Source organism: Neomonachus schauinslandi, chromosome 16 (assembly GCF_002201575.2).
Source record: "Neomonachus schauinslandi chromosome 16, ASM220157v2, whole genome shotgun sequence".
In the NCBI taxonomy this organism is placed as follows: Eukaryota; Metazoa; Chordata; class Mammalia; order Carnivora; family Phocidae; genus Neomonachus; species Neomonachus schauinslandi.
Genome location: NC_058418.1, coordinates 4,335,292 through 4,355,777, shown reverse-complemented (window position 1 = coordinate 4,355,777; position 20,486 = coordinate 4,335,292). Strand labels below are relative to the sequence as shown.

Genomic DNA, 20,486 nt, shown 5'->3' with positions numbered 1-20,486 from the left:
ATAAATAAAATCTTTAAAAAAAAAAAAAGACTTTGCAGTGACCAAAGGGAGCTCCTTACCAGATCTTTACTCACATTTCAAGAATTCTCCATATTTGCTTTTAGTAGGACTTATCTTCCACTCGAACTGTATCAACATCATGTTTTATCTGCCCTCACAACTCTCTCAGTGCCACATGCCTAAATTAATCCTGTGGACCACTGATGGCATTTTCCTGTTCTTCCAGTGAAGCGGTGACAACATTGTATTTACATCTCAGATATGGCTTCAAATGAACCTGTTACCAACCATTTACCACTGAATTTGAAAATTCCAAGCTACTCCTAAGGACCTACAAGGGCCTGAATGGCTTCTGTTGGACGGAGCGAGCAGTGACAATGGGGTCACCATAACCCAGGAAGGAAGGACAGCCGAGACACCTACATCCCTGGAATGGAGATGAGGAGACAGAAGAACTGGAGATAATTCAGAAAGAAACAAGTAAAATTTATCTTTCTAGATTCAGAGTCAAGAGCGCAGCCTTGGACAGATGTCCTTTCCCCACATGAAAAATTCATGCGTCAGACTAGATGCTTTTCATCTCCTACCTTGGCCTGCATCATCCCTCATAATAGAAGATTGTTTTCTTCCTAACTTTAGCACATCTACGAAGACCCAAAACTGTCCCATGTTTGGTCCCTTCAAATATAGGTTAAAACAACCCATGACTTATGAGGTTTCCAAGTTTTCACCTAATAAACTTGTTATAGTACATAACTTGGATCATGTCACTTCCATGAAGAGAAAAGAAGAATAACTAAAGAAATCTTGCTTAGGGTTCTTTTCCAATCAGAAGGAAGAAGTGAAATGGATCAATTCAACTATATAGAATTTAATATACTCACTGTAGAATTAGCCCACATTCAAATTAATTTTGAACACCATGTCATTTCATGCAAACTGTTCATAAATCTGTGAGTAAGCCAACTGAGCAACAGTTCCTGAACACTGGAACAAGGAAAACAGAGTAGATCCTATATGAGTCATAGCCATATAGACAAGACAAGATTTGCATGGGGAGATTCTCAAACCAACATACAAGAGATTTAGGAGAAATAAATCCTATATAATGCAGAGAAAATTATTCCCATTATGATATCTATAATATTTGTCTTTGCTAGGCAATCAGCAATTTTGAAATTTGGAAATTATCTCATTGGATCCAATATTCCCTTTCCTTCTGAAAATACAGGTATGCACGCACACACACTTACTTATTCCTAGTTAGTTCTTTTACTCCAAAATACATCTTTAGCTCAATATAACATATTGAACTCTGTGCACATCAAAACTATAAATCTCTGTGTTCTGTATGCTCACAAAAACAATACAAGCAACGAAAAATATAGGGTAAAATGTTTAAAATACTGAGCATTCTGTAAATATGGCTTATATTAAGAGTGATTTTGTTCAATTGGCAGTAGTTAAGTAGAACCTCTGGGCATTAGATAGTGAGACATGGTTCAATAAAAGAAAAGAAAGATATTGAAATAAAGTTTACTACTCTTAGTTCCTGGAGGATGTACATAATATGCCTTGAGGGAACAACATGAAGAGGTCAAGACTGAGTGCAGGCAGAGAGAATGGCAGGAACTAGGGCAGATGTCGTTCTCAGGGTCCATGGTTGGTGTGCTTTGGAGTTCCTGGGCCAAGTCTAGAATATACAATTCAACCCAAAATGAGTGGAGTATGGTAAACTCTGCGGGAGTCTTCTCTAAGGGATGCTCGTGGTAAATATACTGGGAGTGGACACTCTTTCACAAAGACTACTGAGGAAGTCAGATTGGGAACTTACATGTGCGTGTGACTGCGGGGGCTGTTATCTAGAGTATTTGCTATTAGGTGTAGCCAGAGTCAGCTCAAAATCCCTGCAGGCAGTCTAGTTACACAAACTGGAATACAAATCAGCAGTATCACACATTTGTTTACCTACACACTCAGTAATACTTCTATATCATCCTTATTAAAAACACCATAATGTCCTAGCAGTTACAGAAAGGAAGAGAAGCCTTACACAATCCATAACATAATAAAATAAAACTAAAAAAAAAACCCCACAAAACAAAACAAACAAAAAAGCTATAAATATAAATGTGGGGAAAATTAATTTCAAATAATTTGAGATTTAGGGCCATTGGGAAAAAAGATTATTAGTGATATCATCACTAGTGATGTGAGAGTACAATTACAAGTGCCCCTTCAATAATGCAGGGGTTCGGTGTACCTACAACCCATGCAGTTGAAAATCTGTGTATAACTTTGACTCCCCAATAGTTTATTTAAATAGCCTACTGTTGGGGCGCCTGAGTGGCTCAGTTGTTGGGCGTCTGCCTTCGGCTCAGGTCATGGTCCCAGGGTCCTGGGATCGAGCCCCGCATCGGGTTCCCTGCTCAGCAGGAAGCCTGCTTCTCCCTCTCCCACTCCCCCTGCTTGTGTTCCCTCTCTCGCTGTGTCTCCCTCTGTCAAATAAATAAATAAAAGCTTTAAAAAAGAAAGAAAGAAAATCAGAAAGAAGAGAAAATACATTTACAGCACTGTACTATAAATAAATCTGACTATAACGGGACCCACACAGTTTAAACCCATGTTGTCCAAGGGTCAAGTGTACTTTGTGTTACTGTCTGTTTACCTGCAATCTTGACGAAATTGGGGCAGGCTAAGGTTGGTGCAGGATCACACTTTATTACACATCAGTGTTAACACATTAAAATCCATTCAGTGTTATTATTTTAAATATACTAAGTCCAAACACATTCCAAACACACTCTTGAAAAATCACTGTATGATCCTTGGTCAAGGTACCCATTAACATCATTCAAGAACCATTCTTGTTTCTCTGACATAATGCTCTGTGAGTTGTGCCTTCCATGCTTTTCAAACTGAGGCTACTTATCGAGTAAATGTGGATTTACAATAATTTTCCACCTTTTTATGAAAATGTTAGATATACTTTCCTAGATATCTATGAAAATTTCTTTATTTCAACCATATAACTGACATTCTTGACTTGTATCAATTACTACTGTGAACATACATCCAGGCTTTAAATAAAGTACCACCATATTCTCCTAAACAGGAACTGGCAAAACTATTTAAAATTTAGAATGTTCCTCTGTTTTACTTTAATGCAAATAACAATGCCCTGAATACTTACTTCACTGTGGCTTATTATCACTCTTACACGCAAACACAAACAGCATTTCCATGTGGACTTCCGTCACACATTGTACATTACAGTGTCTTTTTTTTATTTTTTTAAAAGATTTTATTTACATACTTGTGAGAGAGTGCACACGCAAGTGCATGCGTTAGAGAGAGAGAGCGCATGAGGTGGGGGGGGCAGAGAGGGAGAAACAGACTCCCCCCCCCCCCCAGCAGGGAGCCAGATGCGATATGGGGCTGGATCCCAGGGCCCCGAGGTCATGACCTGAGCCAAAGGCACTTAACCAACTGACCCACCCAGGCGCCCCTACAGTGTCTTTAATCTCATGGAAAAGTAGGTATGAATTCCCTATCACACAAGAGCCTCTGAGACAGCAACTAGATTATTTTGCATGCACACAAGCAATAAAGGCTTAGCACGAGACTATGTCAGAGTAAAATTAATATTTGCTATTGAAAATAACTCAAATACGGTCAAAAGAAAAAAGAGACACAGTGAAATTAATTATCCCTCTCCAAACACCCATCCCACCTTGATCCTCTCAGGTTTATTAACAAATAGAGTTGACCATTGAATAACATGGGTTTAAACAGCGTGGGTCTACTTATACAAAGATTTTTTTTCTTTTTTGTAAATATCGTGTAGTACTATAAACATGTTTTCTCTTCATTACACATTCCTTAATATTTTTTCTCCACCTTACTTTATTATAAAAATACTGTATAGAATACAGACAACATAAAAAGAAGGGGATGATTAACAGTTAATGTTCTAGGTAAGGTTTCAACAATACGGTATTTCCATGGTAAAGTAGGAATGGTTTTAAGTTTTGGGGACTCAAAAATTACACACAGATTTTCAGTTCTGGAGGGGGTTGGTGCCCCTCATGTCTGCCCTGTCCAAGGCTAAACTGTGATTGATCTAGGTCATTTAAATTTGGATTTTTCTCTGTAATAAATACTCCGATTTAGAGTCATGTCTGAAAATGGCACTGACTTATTAACAACTTATTGTTAATTCTGATTTTATTTAGATTTGCCTTTCTATTGCACATACTTAGCCAATTGTTTACATCTTTAATATTTTTATCCTTTATAAAGACTCTTTCTTTCCATACTGTATATTAAAAACAAAGGTCATTCATCAGCCATTACATGAAGGTTTCTATCTAGTATGCTTTATCTGATATTGAGTAAGGGTTCAGTTCCAGGTAAAGACGTTACCACTATTCTTGACAATTTTAAGGTATCGCCCCAGGATGTATTATCTCCTGTTGAATACTTTTGATTATGAATGAAATGCTTTACCACATTCCTTATATTTGTAGGGTTTCATACATCATGCACTCTCTGATATTCAGCAAGTTTGTAGTTCTGCTTAAAGACTTTGCCTTTTTTTTTTTCCCTGTTTTACATTTGTTGGCATTCTCCCCACTGTATTTTACCTTATATTGATAAGTTTTGAGTGGCAGTTAAGGTCTTTACCACACTGTTTACATTTGTAATACTTCTTCCCATTATGAAATGTCTGCTATTGAGTCTTGAAGACTAGTTAAAAGGTTTGCCACACTTACTACCTTTTTAGTCTTCACTTCAGTAAAGATACAGTAATATACGATAAGATTTGAGCTTTCATAAAAGACTTTCCCACATTTATTATTCTAATACTGGTTCTCTAGAAACTGAATTCTCTGATGTTTATTAGGATTTGACCCTTGATGGACATTTTCCCCAGATTCATTACATTGTCAAGTTTTGTCTCCTTTATAAACAACATGGTAATTATAGAAAATAGTCCTCACAAAAGGCCTTCCTAAGTTCACAACACATGAAAACTTGCTCCAAATTAAGTATTATGTGGTTAAGTATTCCACAGTGATGTTTGGATAAAGACTCTCCTGTGTTTACCAAATTTGGAGAGTGTGCAACAAGGAGGGAGAATAATGAACTCTCTGAAAAAGACTTCTCAATCACATTTAGAATTTTTATCTTTATTTTTAAATGTCTAACATTCAGAAAAGCATCAGTGAATGACTAAACGAATCTTATATTTGAAATGGTTTGAATGAAACTTTCAGCACAGACTAGGTGACTTTCCAGAATTTTCGTATTCCACAGAATATGTATGTTGAAAAAATGCATTATATTCCCTGGGTTCAAAGACATTGTTCTGCAAATATAACTGACTTACGGTGGGATTTTCCCTGAATGTGCTCTATGCCTCATCTCTTCTGGCGGGAAGGATTTCATTATGGTAACTGTCCCACTTGGGTTATATCCATCATAACATCCTTCCTGCCTGCCCTTCACTACCCTCTGTCACCCTCCCAGTCATTTATTAAGTATAAATACTCAGGGCCACTGCTTCAACATCTTAAATCACTCCAAAAAGCGAATCTTCTTTCCCTGTCTTTGCCAACAGGCCTTTGGGTGTTATGGAAAGACACAACTAAAAGATACAAAATAAGTTATCACACTCACTATACTCACATGCATATATATTAAAATGCTAATGTGCAAACTTAATACTAATCATTGCTCATCAGCAGAATGGAGAAATACGAAGCATCAGGACTTTGCTCCTCCATGGGGACAAAAATGGACCAAATTACCTTTTAGAGTGCTCCAGAAGCCAGTTAGAACACAGCAACCCCAGATAAGTACAAAGGTAGAAGAGGCTCATCGAAGAGACAAGAGAAGTTTGGGACACTTGCCCACAACAGCGGCTCACCCTCCCTGACACTCCACAGCAACAGCGTGAGAAAACTCTTACCTCTCCTCAGAGAGGATCAAGTGAGTGACCTGTATGCTCAATGATCTGGCTGTGCGGATGCTGCCTGAGGAAATTGTTTCTGTCATGTATGCCACAGAGGAAGAAGGAATGAGAGAGCACCCTTTGGACGCATTATGGTGGCGGCTCAGACAAAAGGGGCACATTTGTTCAAACACTGGAGAGACTAAAGAGCTGACTGATACTTGAGTTAAATTCACACTGTCCTGGGGGCGCCTGGGTGGCTCAGTTGGTTAAGCGACTGCCTTCGGCTCAGGTCATGATCCTGGAGTCCCGGGATCGAGTCCCGCATCGGGCTCCCTGCTCGGCGAGGAGCCTGCTTCTCCCTCTAACCCTCCCCCCTCTCATGCACTCTCTCTCTCTCATTCTCGCTCTCTCAAATAAATAAATCTTTAACAAAACAAAACAAAACAAAAAAACAAAAAAAAAAAAATAAATTCACACTGTCCTGAAATCTACTGAGGTGAAAATTGTCATCCTATAATAAAATACACAGGTAACTAAATAATGTTGTGAAAGGTCCCATACAAAAGGAAGCACATTATTATGGAATTATAAAACCAGAATAAGACAAAATTTAACCCAAAGAATTCCACATACAAATAGAGGAATTTTGGGGTGCCTGGGTGGGTCAGGCTGTTACGCGTTTAACTTCAGCTCAGCTCATGATCTCGGGGTCCTGGGATGGAGCCCAGTGTGGGATCCCTGCTCAGTGGGAAGTACGCTTGTCTCTCTCCCTCTGCCCCACTCCCCCCACCCACTTCTGCGTGCTTTCTCCCTAAGAGATAAATAAAATCTTTAGGGGAAAAAAATGGATTTTTAAAAGGAAACCTTTTATAGAACTATAACTTTAAATTGAGACTGTGTCCTCATGAAAACTAAATAAGCATTCTGAATTATAGGCATGCCTTTATTGACAGTAAAATAGTAAAGAATATATATTAAAATCTACCATGAGAAGTTCTAATGGAAAATCTTATGCATAAGCACTTAAAAGACATTGGAAAATGTATTATTAATAATATATCCCTCCTGTACACAGACTAGAAGGCCACCTTTAGAACCAAGCACTGTGGGGCACCTGCATGGCTCAGTTGGTTTAGCATCTGACTCTTGATTTTGGCTCAGGTCATGATCTCAGGGTTGTGGAATAGAGTCCCTCAGGGGTGTCCACGCTCATCAGGTAGTCTGCTTGGGATTCTCTCCCTTTCCTTCTACCTCTCCCTCTGCCCCTCACCCCAATAGAGCTCATACACTCTCTCTCTCTGCCTCATAAATATATCTTTAAAAAAAAGAGAAAAATAAGAATCAAGCACCAAAAAAAACCCCTTCATTTTGAAATAAAGAAATACCGTCACAATTTTAATATGGCAGCAATCACTTTGTAAAAAATAAATATTTGGGGTTAAATTCAGATACATTCTGAGGAAAGTAGAAGAAAAGCCTAATGGTTAATTCTTCCAGATGTAAAATTAAATTTATAAGCAAAACTTTTTTTTTAATATGGGAATTTTACTAATTATCCACCTTACTTTCTATAAGCAAATGCCCATGTCATATCTCCACTTTTGATATAAAAAAAAATCAAAGATGAATATCATGTATAACTAATAAGAAAGTGAGATCACACATGGCAAAGTCACAGCAAATTCATACCATGCAAAATTATAAAATGATTCAATTATTAATAAAGTAACAACTGAGACTTTATTACAGGCTGAAAATTCTGAATTCTAAATATTCTAGCTCCCCTATGGCATTATTTAGGTAGGAATTCCAGGAAACAGATACATTTAATTATTTCACCACTGAAGAATGGGGACACATAGAGTGAAAATTTCTAATATTATTTAATACAAAGAAAAATGAACTTTTAAGTGAAATAAAGGATTAGATTTTCTCATTCTAGGGAGGTATTTTGTTATCTGATGAAATTACTGATTCTCAATTTTGTACAACTAAGATTAAAGCCACCATAACATAGGAAAGCATAAACCAGAAAACATGTGATATCTGTCTCCAGTGTTCCCAGGATTTCTGCACCAAACCACAATGTGCTTACAACCACCCTGACACACTTCTCCCATGATGAAAAACAGAACTTACAAAGGGCTTAGCATAGAGTTCCTCAGAAATAGGATGATTTTCCCAGAGCCCTCATAGCAATGGAGAAGCTCTCAGACAATGGAGGCCCTCCCACTCCCAGGAGAGTCCCCTGGCCCTCCCTGTGGATGTCATGGACCATCACTGGAGCTGACGGAGAATCCTTAGAAAATTTAAGAGCTTGATAATGTTGGATAGCAGATGTCCCTCTGTGAGAGGGGGGGAAATTCAACTATGCTTCCAAAACGAATTTCCATTCAAGGAGAGCTACTTGAACCTCACTTTAAGGTCTGTCTTCCTCCTTCACATTTGGGCCTCACCTCTGTCATCTGCCTCATTCATTCCCACCTACCTGGATGGATGGCTACTGTTTCCTTTCTCTTCACATCCCAGAGCTGCTTCTCTTGCTCCAAAAAGATGACCAGGTCTGGCTTCCACACAATAAGACCTGTTTATCAGAAAAAATGAATAGTAGTACTGCTGGAGATTCTTTCAATCCACTAGAGGACACTGTAGAATTCTAGAAAATGATTTTCCAAACACTGTTGACCAACAGCCCCATTAAACAGGCAGGAGAAGTTTCACATTTTCACATCATGACCTCCACTTTCAAGTACTACCAATACAAAAATAAGGACTTAAAATTTCAGTTTAAGATGTGGGCAGTACCATTTTTTGCCACTCACTGTTTACAACTGGCACTCATCTACAGAAGTGATGATGTTCTCTTAAGGAACGGGAAGCTAAACCATGAAGATTTTTCTCTACATCTACAAACCCCTACTTATTTCCCTTACTGCCTGGATCTGAATTCCCAACATTCAAAGAGGAATCTTCTAATACACAGTCTTCAAAGGAAGGAACAAAACCCTGAGTGTGGTTTGGGAAATCTGGAAGGAGTCATCCTCACCCAGGAAGAGAAGGTGTCCGTAGTTCTCTAACATCACATCCCTGTACAATTCCCGCTGAGTGTGGTTCAGGCATCCCCACTCCTCCTGGGAGAATTCGATGGCCACATCCCTGAATGTCAGCAGTGCCTGCAATAAACACCACAGTTACCAAGTGGCCATTGACAGAGTTCACAGTGGTTCCTAAGATGAAAGAGGGAGTTAAGGTCACCAGCTAGACCCAAGACCTGACCTTCCCCAGTTACCTGATTATACCCTCCGATCTTTGTCCCACATTTTACTTAACCTCTTTTTCCACCTTATCTTTTACTCCAGGCAAAGACCCCATGGTCTAGTCTCCTGTCAAGGAATGAAAACTATCCAAATAAAGGTAATGACGGCCCACAGGATGAAATTGGGCCAGCCCAGTTTCAGCTTAACCCCTGACTCACACCTGTGTAGATGGACCAAAGAGTAACCCATGGTACTTTTACCTCATTAAAATATGAAAATCTCCATCCTAGGAGAAGCGCAAACCTCACTTACATAACATACCATGTATGTATGGAAGTGTTGTCTTCAGGTACCTGTTTGACCTCATGCCCAGCTCTATACAAGATGATGAAGCCCCTCTTTCTAAATTTCCATTTGAACCCTAAATAAAAGGAAACCATTCTCCCTGGCTCTGGGAGTCTCTGCTTTGGAAGTTATTCCCTGTGATCTCCTTACTGGCTGCAAATCAAGTTTCCTTTGCATCACAAGCCTACCTGATATAATTTCTATCTGTGACTCTATTATACTTCAGGATTTTAAGACACTCAAACATGTTAAGTGGTTCTTGTTTTTTTGTTTTTGTTTTTGTTTTTTATTTGACAGAGAGAGAATGAGAGAGAGAGCACAGAGAGGGGGAGGGTCAGAGGGAGAAGCAGACTCCCTGCCGAGCAGGGAGCCCGATGCGGGACTCGATCCCGGGACTCCAGGATCATGACCCGAGCCGAAGGCAGTCGCTTAACCAACTGAGCCACCCAGGCGCCCTGTTTTTGTTTTTTTCTGAAAATACAAAGAGGTAAATAAAACGGTAACTCTGACCTAAGTGTGGAGTAAAATAAAAACCTACAAGATGGAGGTCTGACTTAGAACCTCCAGTCCTAGAAATCATTATCTCTGCTACACAAAGGTGACAGTCTTCATTGTCCAGTGGAAACTGATGTGAAGGGGCCTGCGAGCTAAAGGGTCAAGAAAGAACTCTTGGGACATTTTCAGTGCAAAAACTGTTTTTATTAAAGCGCAGGGACAGGACCCCTGGGCAGAAAGACCTTCACTGTCCTAGTGAGAAGCCATTGATAAAATAGTTTTAAGTTGGCGGGCAAAAATAAAGGAAGTTTCTGCAGGGATTTTCATATGTTAAAGAGGACTTACAGGATCCTGGAGGTCTGGCTATTGTCAAGCTGGCTGCTTTTTGTCTCTAGAGAAGCATTAACATTAAGGCAGTTGTGAATTCCTGATGGAATGTCATACTCTGCTAGTCTCAAGTATTTATCTAGGGTCTGGAAGTTGAATTTCAGTTTATCTACATTTCTTTTACCTTTGTTCTCCTCAACAGAAACTAAAAGAGAAATTCAGAAGAAAGAAGTTTCCACTTTAAATGTGATGGTTTCTGCATATCACTCAGTAAATCCATCTAAGATACTTATGAATATATTTTTTTTAAAGATTTTATTTATTTATTTGACAGAGAGAGACAGAGTGAGAGAGGGAACACAAGCACGGGGAGCAGCAGAGGGAGAAGCAGGCTTCCCGCTGAGCAGGGAGCCCGATGCGGGGCTGGATCCCAGGACCTGGAATCATGACCTGAGCTGAAGGCAGACGCTTAACGACTGAGCCACCCAGGCGCCCCAACACTTACGAATACTAAGGGGGAAAATATGAACTTTATAGGGGAGAAATCTGTCAGAGTGCACCAACCCAAGTAAAAGAAGGTAACATGAGGGCACCTGGGTGGTTCAGTTAGTTAAGCATCTGTCTTCCACTCAGGACACGATCCCAGGCTCCTGGGATCAAGCCCCGAACCCAGCTCCCTGCTCAGCGGGGAGCCTGCTTCTCCCTCTACCCCTCCTCCCTGCTCGTGCTCTCTTGTCTCTCACTCTCTCTCTCAAATAAATAAATAAAATCTTAAAAAAAAGAAGGTAACATGAGCTCTAAGGAAACAAATTGATACCAGTGCTTAAAGCACACCAAAGGACCTATTGTTACTGGTATGTTCTTGTGGTCATCAAACATTAAATCAGAATATAAATTGAATTATGAGAATACAGTGCATTTATACAAAGTTCAATCACACATAAGTTTCCAAGTCCTGTAATATCTATTATATTTTAAGCATTTTTTTCAATCTAAAGAACATGAATCCGCCCCCCTTCCCCTCGACCTCACCTCTTCTCCCCCCCCAGAACTTTCCCAGTTATTCTGAGCCTCATATCCATCATGTTTATTTATGCATTTTCTGACTCCTGGTCTACAGAAAGCTGAAAAAGCATCCAGATGGGACCTAAATAAGAACTGCTTTCCTTGACTGATATCCCAGGACCGGACCCCATCAGCAACAGGAATCTTGAACTCAAAGACTTCCCCTGTGAATCAGTCACAAAGGGAATATTTTCAATACTTGCAGGACTTTAATTCCAAGTGACAATTGTTGATGGACTATTGGAAGCCAGGTTGGAGAGAAGGGAGAGAAGGCTCTGTGATATAGGGAAGAATTGTTCCAAAGACGTAACCTTCAGTATCATTTTTGAAAAGGTTTTAAAAATTAGGTGAAAACATAAAGCGGAATTATCAGAAATAGAGGAATCAACATTTGCAATTTCTAAATGCAAGGAATTTCAAGAGAAAAAGATGACAAGGCCTCTGACCTCAGATGCAAGGCTTACCTGAGAACTGGCCATTTCTTCTTCTTTCACCTTGTCCTCTAGATTTCTTTGTCAGAAGAGATTCATGGAGAAATCACAGCTGCATCAGGAGAAAATGCCTTTAAAGCCACCAACAGAGCCTCTGCACCTCTAAACTGCTCGGCCTGAAGGCAGGACTTTGAAATGCAGAAAAGGCCCAACATCCTAGTCCTTTGTGTCAGGAGCCTTTCAGAAACCACGAGCTCCTACTTGAAGACCAATCCCTGACTTTTCGTTCTCTGCTTCCAGGGGGCCTCCCCTCCCACAGATGCCCACAAATTCAGCTACAGCCTAGGAACCCTGTGCTCCAAGGACCTGACCCTCCCAGACTCATGTAGCAGAGACCCTGTTTCCTCTTCTTGAGCCAAACCCTGCTCTCAATTCTCATAAAATAACAGAAAGCCCTCGTGCTTAACCCTGGCCTCACTTAGAATCACCTCGAGCCCTTAATTAACACAACACTGTTGTTCTCACCAGTTGACAGAATCTGAGGGGGAGGGCACCAGCAAGGATCATTTTGGGAACTTCACGCTGTTATCCTATTGGGAAGCATTTGGGGAGGTGACCAGGCAAAGCACAGTATCCAAGGCTGTGGTTGCTAACCAGATTTAAATCGATGCTTTTTCCAATGATCAGAGTTTCTGGAGATTTATACATTCTCCCTCTTTCTGCTACACAGAGGGAAGCACCCTTACAAATGGAGCTTTCCCTTATAAATGCAAGTATCTCTTACAAAAGTAAACATACTGTGTTTCAGGGCTTTTCCTTTGTCTGCCATTTCTTTAAAATAACAAGTGGAGGGGCGCAGGGGCGGCTCAGTAGGCTGAGCATGTGACTCCTGAATTCACCTCAGGTCGTGATCTCAGTGTCATGAGGTCAGCATCCACTGAGCAAGGAGCCTGCTTAAGATTCTGTCACAGTGCCCCCCCTTCCCCCCTCCCCGCTCGCGTGCGCATGCTCACTCACGCTCTCTCTACCTCAACCACCCCCCCCCACACACACACACCAGCCGGCCTAAAATAACCCTTAAACAAAGAGACATATTTTGTGCTAAGAGCATGCTGCCCTTCGGTAGGTAAATGTTTGTTTTCATAAGTAACTGCAAAACAGTTTTCCAAAATGCATGTACTTTTTACTTTCCCATCAGCAATATAGGAGTATTCTAATTCCTCAAAATTTTCACTAAAATTGTGTTATTCTTCTTCTTTATTTTTGGAATTCTAGAAAATAATGAGTGGTTTCAGACTTAAAATTTGAAGCGGTCTTACTTCAGTTGCCCTGGTGACTCAAACTGAAACCACTTGAGAGCATAAGTTGAACAAAAATCAAATGGCTGCATTAAAACAGTAGTGAGGCTTGATGGTATAAAGTATGCTTTTCCCTCTCTTCCCCAAACTCCCCCCTCCCTGCTTCTTAGCCTTTGTTTCCTGTTTTCAGGAATCCAGGACCACTCTGAAAGCCTGAACAAGGCTGGCAACACAGACACAATTCCTGTTCAAACAGGCGAGATCCTGTATATCCCTACAAAACCCTCAGCCCCTGATACCGGGTGAGCTTGTTGTTCTGAAGGCCTCAACTTCCACCAGCCTCCTCTGTCCAGCAAAACTATAAAGCTACTGTTCTCCTTGACCCCCCAACTCTGTCTTCAAGTTTGGCTCTGAAACACGAAGGTCAGTTTTCAACAACAGAATGAATGTTAGGAGAGGAATCCATTTTTCTGCATCTGTTCTCAATTCTTTGGCCGGTCTAATAATTAAACTGATATAAGACAGATTCACAAGAGAAAAAAAATAATTTCTTAATTATGGGAACCTCGAAGATATGAGGCTCAACCACAGGAAATTGATGCTTACATGCCACTGTGACTTAAGAAGAGTATAAGGACTTAGAATTTCAAAAGGGGGTAAGCATATTCACAGGAAAAAGGAAAGAGCAAATTTTGTCAAACAATAGTTTGCAACACCAGGCAGGCAACTCTTTATAATATAAAAAGGTAATGTCTGATATTTGTTATATTACTGATAGAGGTCTGCCATCTAATTCATTCTGGATATATAATCAACCTCACAAAAGAAGGAAATCCTTCCATTTGCAGCAACAGAATAAACCTAGGGGACCTTTTTTTTAAGTTACAGAAAAGCCCTGCCCGGGCCCCTTTGCCCAACTTAGTAGTCTTCAAATTTTAGCATGCACCTTTAGCCTGTGTGATTGATAAACCAAACCTCTTTGTATATCTATAGGTCATGTATTGCTTCCTAGAAAGACGTGGATCGGAATCCTCTTGCATAACCTCCCCTGGGGCACCAATGCATCACCCCCAAGAACCACAATAACGTCTGTAGCTGACACCACTGAGTCTGCAGGAACCGAGAAGTGCTAGAGACTACCATTCTCCTCTTTTACCAATTATTGGCCTCAAGTTCCCTTAAAAATCTTGGGCCAGGCTGAAACCACGGAGTTGGTTTTTGGACAAGACTTCTACTGAACTGATTAAAGCTCATATTCATTTCCAATCAAAAATCCTGTCTTGTGTATTGGCTTTTTGAGCCACCAGCAGCCAAAAATGGGGTTCTCCGTAACAAAATTGTTGTGGGATTGTTGAGCCCATCCAGCAGAAAAGAATTCTTGAGATTTTTTTTTTTTTTTTTACAGATTATTCAAGTAGCAGGGAGACAGGACTCCTCGGCAGAAAGAGTTGCACTTTGGCTACATGAAGCTTGTGGTTATATGCTTAGTGTTCAAGGAGGAGGGGACATGCAGGGAGTATTAGATCACAAATGTTTCTCCAATTTTCTACTTATAAAACTACTTTTTGGGATGCCTGGGTGGCTCAGTCGGTTAAGCATCTGCCTCCAGCTCAGGTCATGATCCCAGGGTCCTGGGATTGAGCACCGCATCGGGCTCAGCAGGGAATCAGCTTATCCCTCTGCCTTCAGCTCCCCCTGCTTGTGCTCTCTCTCTCTGACAAATAACATCTTTTATTTTTATTTTTTTTAAAGATTTTATTTATTTATTTGAGAGAGAGAGAATGAGAGACAGAGAGCACCAGAGGGAGGAGGGTCAGAGGGAGAAGCAGACTCCCCGCTGAGCAGGGAGCCTGATGCGGGACTCGATCCCGGGACTCCAGGATCATGACCTGAGCCGAAGGCAGTCGCTTAACCAACTGAGCCACCCAGGTGCCCCACAAATAAAATCTTTTTAAAAAAACACTACTTTTGCAAAATTACTTTGGTGCTTATCATTCAGTTCGATATTAACTATGCAGTCATGAGACCCTTTAAGAATGTACCAACCAGCATATATTCGATCCTTATCAAAATTATGCAGGCTATAGGTCAACCTTCTGGGTTAAAGGTGAACATTTTTCTGTTTTTTCCCTCATCATCTTATCCCCACCAATTATCGGTTCTTAAATCATCAAGGTTGTTGAAGGGTGAAGGGCTCAAATTCTGTAACTTCTTCAAGGTGATAGGGGTTGTAGAGATGTCCCTGCCCATGCATTGAAATTGGTCTCTATCTGTCCCTACGTGTAGCTATTACAGAAGGCCATTGTTGTAGGGTCCAGAAGGGACACTGCGGTGAATTTGTTTTACGTAGTCAGTATGATCTGTAGGCTGGGTAAAGGAGTCAGGAACTGCTTGCATGTATCTCAACAATAGGAGAGAACAAAGCAAAAGAGAAAACACTTAGAATATTATTATAATGAGCAATGAGAAGACTCTTTAGGGTGACCATAGTCTACCTCTCCACGAGGAATTTAATCAATTCTTAAGTGAAGTGGAGAGAGACAGAGAGAGAGAAATCAAGAAACAGACTCTTAATGAGGGGCGCCTGGGTGGCTCAGTCGGCTAAGCGGCTGCCTTCGGCTCAGGTCATGATTCCAGGATCCTGGGATCGAACCCCGCATCGGGCTCCCCGCTCAGCGGGAAGCCTGCTTCTCCCTCTCCCTCTGCCTGCCACTCTGCCTACTTGTGCTGTCTCTCTATCTCTCTGTCAAATAAATAAATAAAATCTTTAAAAAAAAAAAAAAAAGAAATAGACTCTTAATGATAAAAAACAAACCAATGGTTACCAGAGGGAAGGTGGGTGGGGAGAAGGGTTAAATAGGTTTTGGTAATGAAGGACTGCACTTGTTGTGATAACCACCTGATAATGTATGGAATTGTTTAACCATTATATTGTACAGCTGAAACTAATATAACACTTTTTGTTAACTGGAATTAAAATCTTAAAAAGTAAAAAAAAAAAGTGGTGGCAATCAATCAAAATACTGATGTATCTTTACAGTAGCAATAGACAGATGTACAGAATATTAATTGCTGTGGTTGAAATGAAGAAAACTTCCCAGATATCAGTAGAGGATAGCTAACTCTTCCCTAACAGGGCATATGATTGTACATCGACATTTCTTAACAATTACTTCAGGCCTGAAAATTATTGAAATTATGACTCCTAGGTCATTATATCAGAACAAGAATGCTTCTTGAATGCTTGTAATCTGTATTTTCAACAAGGAATCACACAGTGGATTTGAAATGCATAACATAGTCTTTGTATAATCATAAGATATTTTAATGATAGAATATATTGGCTTTTAATGTGTTAACACTGATAGGTAATGGATGATGTATTCTCCTGCCCACCAATATTAACCTATCTCACCTTAATTAAGAACGTAGACAACAGATGGTATCTACCACGCATTTGATAATGGTGATATAACTAGTAATCCACTTTCTCAGTGGCCTCAGACTTTAAATAATGTGTGGTTATATTTCCAAGAGTTTATCTATTGCATCGTTTTCTCCTCCTTTTAACTCCTGGGACATGATCATCATGGATGATCAACATGGATATATTATAGATTATATAGGGGGACTGTAGGTAAACTTCTCCATAATGGTGCTACTTGGCAGCCATTTTGTGTAGCCAAGTTGGTTTGCAGGGGACTTGAACTGACACCAGCCCCTCTCACTAGTGCATTCTCTAAACAACACCCTGCAGAGGCACACATTAATATAACTTCTGATAGGGGCACCTGGGTGGCTTAGTCGTTAAGCATCTGCCTTCAGCTCAAGTCATGATCCCAGGGTCCTGGGATTGAGCCCCGCATCGAGCTCCCTGCTCAGGGGGAGCCTACTTCTCCCTCTCCCACTCCCCCTGCTTGTATTCCCTCTCTCACTGTCTCTCTGTCAAATAAATACATACTTTTTTTTAAATGTAACTTCTGATAGGACACCTCAACCACTGCCCTTTTGAACAACCACCTCCCCTGGCGTCCTAGACATTCCCCTTGTGTACCCTATAGAGAAGATACCCAGAGTTTACCTAAATCTGTTTAAGTTTCAGTGGCTCAATCTGGACTTACCCAGGAACTCCCGAGCACTCCACCCATGGATCCTAATAAAGGATTGAGCCCCATGTCATAATGGAGGGGTTCCTTTGATGCTTAAATGAAGTGAATATACACACATGGCAGTACCTGGGGTGTAAGAGATACCCCTTGAGTAGGAGGAAAATATTCCAATATGAGACAAGGCAAGAGAGAAAAAGATTACAGGAAGAAGAATTGGCATGAATTCTGCATGTGGAAAAAGGATAACCTGTTTCCAGGTTGCCCACCTGAGTCTCTGAATATAAAAAGATAAATTCTACTTGTCTTATTTTTTAATGATCTCCAGTTCTTCTTGGTTCCTCAGTTTCATTCCCAGCTACAAATCTGTCTGAGAAAGTTTTTTGTATGTGTTGTGGCTAGAGAGTCCTCACTGACCTCTTAATTCAGATTAGAGGGATACAAGAACAATGGGCCACAGTATAAATTCAGACATTTAGCACTGAGAGGAATGTGAACATAGGTAAAACATGATGATCTATACTTCTAGAAAGAAAGAGAAGACTTATTTTTCATTTTTTTAAGATTTTATTTGAGAGAGACTGAAGTGAGAGAGAGCACAAGCAGGGGGAGTGGCAAGGCAAAGGGAAAAGCAGGCTTCCAGCGGAGCAGGGAGCTCAATGCGGATCGAATCCAGGATCCCAGGATCATGACCTGAGCCAAAGGCAGATGCCCAACCAACTGAGCCACCCAGGTGGCCAAGACTACTTTTTAAAAGCTTTTATTTATTTCACAGATTGAAAGAGACAGTACAAGCAGGGAGAGCAACAGAGGGAAAGGAGAAGTAGGCTAGATCCTGGGATCCTGGGATTATGATCTGAGCCAAAGAAAGATGTTTAACTGACTGAGCCACCTAGAGGCCCCAAGATAAGACCTATTAAAAGCATACATGGAGAACTCTTTTTGAAATGTGGGGAGGGAACTGGAGGGAACATGTACTCACTCCAAAGGCCAAGTCAGCTGCTCATGGTGTCATCTGATGATTAAAGTAATGGACATGTGGACTTGGTAAATACGGTAATCTCCTGGAACCAAGGAATTCCTATTTTTCTTCATGATTTAACTGAATTCTTGGGTGTTACTGATAAGCAGATGCTGTTGGATGACAGAGATTACTGATCTTCCTCAGGCCTAGATTATTGGCAGTGGATAGTGATAGGTATTGGATGATGGAAGCAGTGTAGACATCGCTTTAAGATGTCACATGACAGAGTAGAAGCTGGAGATGAAGCCTTCAGGACATTCTAATAGGCAGGATCAGCAAGGCATGTGCTGTGGTTGCACAAAGTACTAGTATCCCAGGTGTATAACCCCAACATAGGTTTGATCCCCTATAGATGGGTGATCTTCCAGGGATGCTGACTCACAGCTGACAGACACCTCCCTCATTCCACATAGCCCATGATTAGGGTAGTCATGTGCTCTGGGCTCTATGCTTGTTGCCAATTAGTGGGGACACAGGTTAGTAGTCAGAGGCAGTGACCATCTCTGCTTCAAATGATCCACCCATATTTTGGCCAGAAATCCCCGTGGTATTTCACAGCCCTTGCTGTTCTTACACTCATCCTATCCAGAGTGGAACTGGGATTTCTAGCAGTTGTGGAATCCACTGCAAAGAAGTTGGGTAGCAGGTTATGCCCATTTAAATTATTACAAGTGAAATATAATAATCCATTTCATTTTGTAGCTTGTGTGCATGTGTTCAGCTATACCAAGAAAGAGTAATACTTATAGAAAATAAGATGTATATTTTAGGTACACAATGAATATGTAGGAAGCCCATGTCTGATGAAATGACTGAGACATCACACAGGGTACCCTCTTTTTCCTCGTTTTTGCTCTGATATTTTTGATATGCAGCGCTGTGCTCCTCTTTCATCTCTCATGGCCCCCAAATGGTTGCCCTACCACTAGGTACCAAACCCTGTTTCAAGATTAAGAAGGAGTAAGAAAAAAATCTGATAGCACATAGAGATTTTGATTGGAAGTTATTTCTTTTTCATCCAGGGCAGTCCTGCCTCCATGGGCGCTTCTGCATCTCACTGACCAGAGCTCTCTCCGATGGCATTTAAGCAACACCGTGTGTGTAGCGTAAGTGGACACCCAAGAATATCATTAAAAATGGCCATTTTTAGGGGCACCTGGGTGGCTCAGTTGGTTAAGCGACTGTCTTCGGCTCAGGTCATGATCCTGGAGTCCCGGGATCAAGTCCCGCATCGGGCTCCCTGCTCGGCGGGGAGTCTGCTTCTCCCTCTGACCCTCCCCCTCTCATGCTCTCTGTCTCCCATTCTCTCTCTCAGATAAATAAATAAAACCTTTAAAAAATAAAAAATAAAAAAAATGGCCATTTCTACCCACACTGTGTCACCGTGTCTGACACGATGGCCATCTCCCTTTTCACTATAATGAGGTGTTATGAAAATCCCTCAAATTTAGAATATGCTTAACTCAGATGCACAAGAATCTTATTATGTATGTAAGTAGAATGCTTCTTTTGAGGTAGGCATGGACAGAGTTTCAACACTGAACTTATGATATTTAGGATTTTATGGAAAAATCGTTGGGGAGAAATAATTTTCCATTACCATTTAAGATTATTTTAGCTGGTCTAAGAATCAAATTGACTGAGATAGATTACAGGAGGGAAAAAAAAAAGTATAATTACATGCACCCAAAAAGCCAATCATGAAATTGAGACCCATAGAAATAACTGATGTAGATAGTTTTTATGGTGTTTTCGGGAAAAAGAAGAGAGACAATACATCTGTGAGAATTTGACAGCATAAAGAAAACTCCTGTTTGGGCCTTCAATTAGTATGGAATTCTGAGCAGAATTTAGGTAGTGGAAGTAAAGTAGTGAAAAGTAACAAGTTTGTTCAGGCAAACTTCTCAGCTCCTAATTCCCTACCCATGGAGATAAGAATACCTCTTTCTCTCTCTGTGCAAGAAAGTTATCCATTACATGAAAGATTGATTTCCTGCTTTCTGGACACAAATGGTGATCAGAGTGTTCTTTTTTGCATTGGCTGTTTCCTAAGTAGCTTTTATTTCAAAATAATCAATACAGCCAAGGGGTACATTTTAGGGCAGTCTGCCATTGTCCTCTATACAATCCTCACCATCCACAGCCCCACCCAGATTCACCTTCTTCTGAAGATTTTCTA

The 20,486-nt window shown here is 40.6% G+C and overlaps 1 protein-coding gene across 1 annotated transcript; it reads right to left on the bottom strand.

The window, feature by feature from the left end:
* Positions 1-8,433: 8,433 nt before the first annotated feature.
* LOC110573639 (putative protein ZNF720) lies at positions 8,434-11,927 on the bottom strand. Its single transcript, XM_021682264.2, has 3 exons — positions 11,913-11,927; positions 9,006-9,132; positions 8,434-8,543 (listed from the first exon to the last, which is right to left on the bottom strand). The coding sequence occupies exons 1-3, from the start codon at positions 11,925-11,927 to the stop codon at positions 8,434-8,436; spliced, it is 252 nt and encodes an 83-aa protein (XP_021537939.2).
* Positions 11,928-20,486: the final 8,559 nt, after the last annotated feature.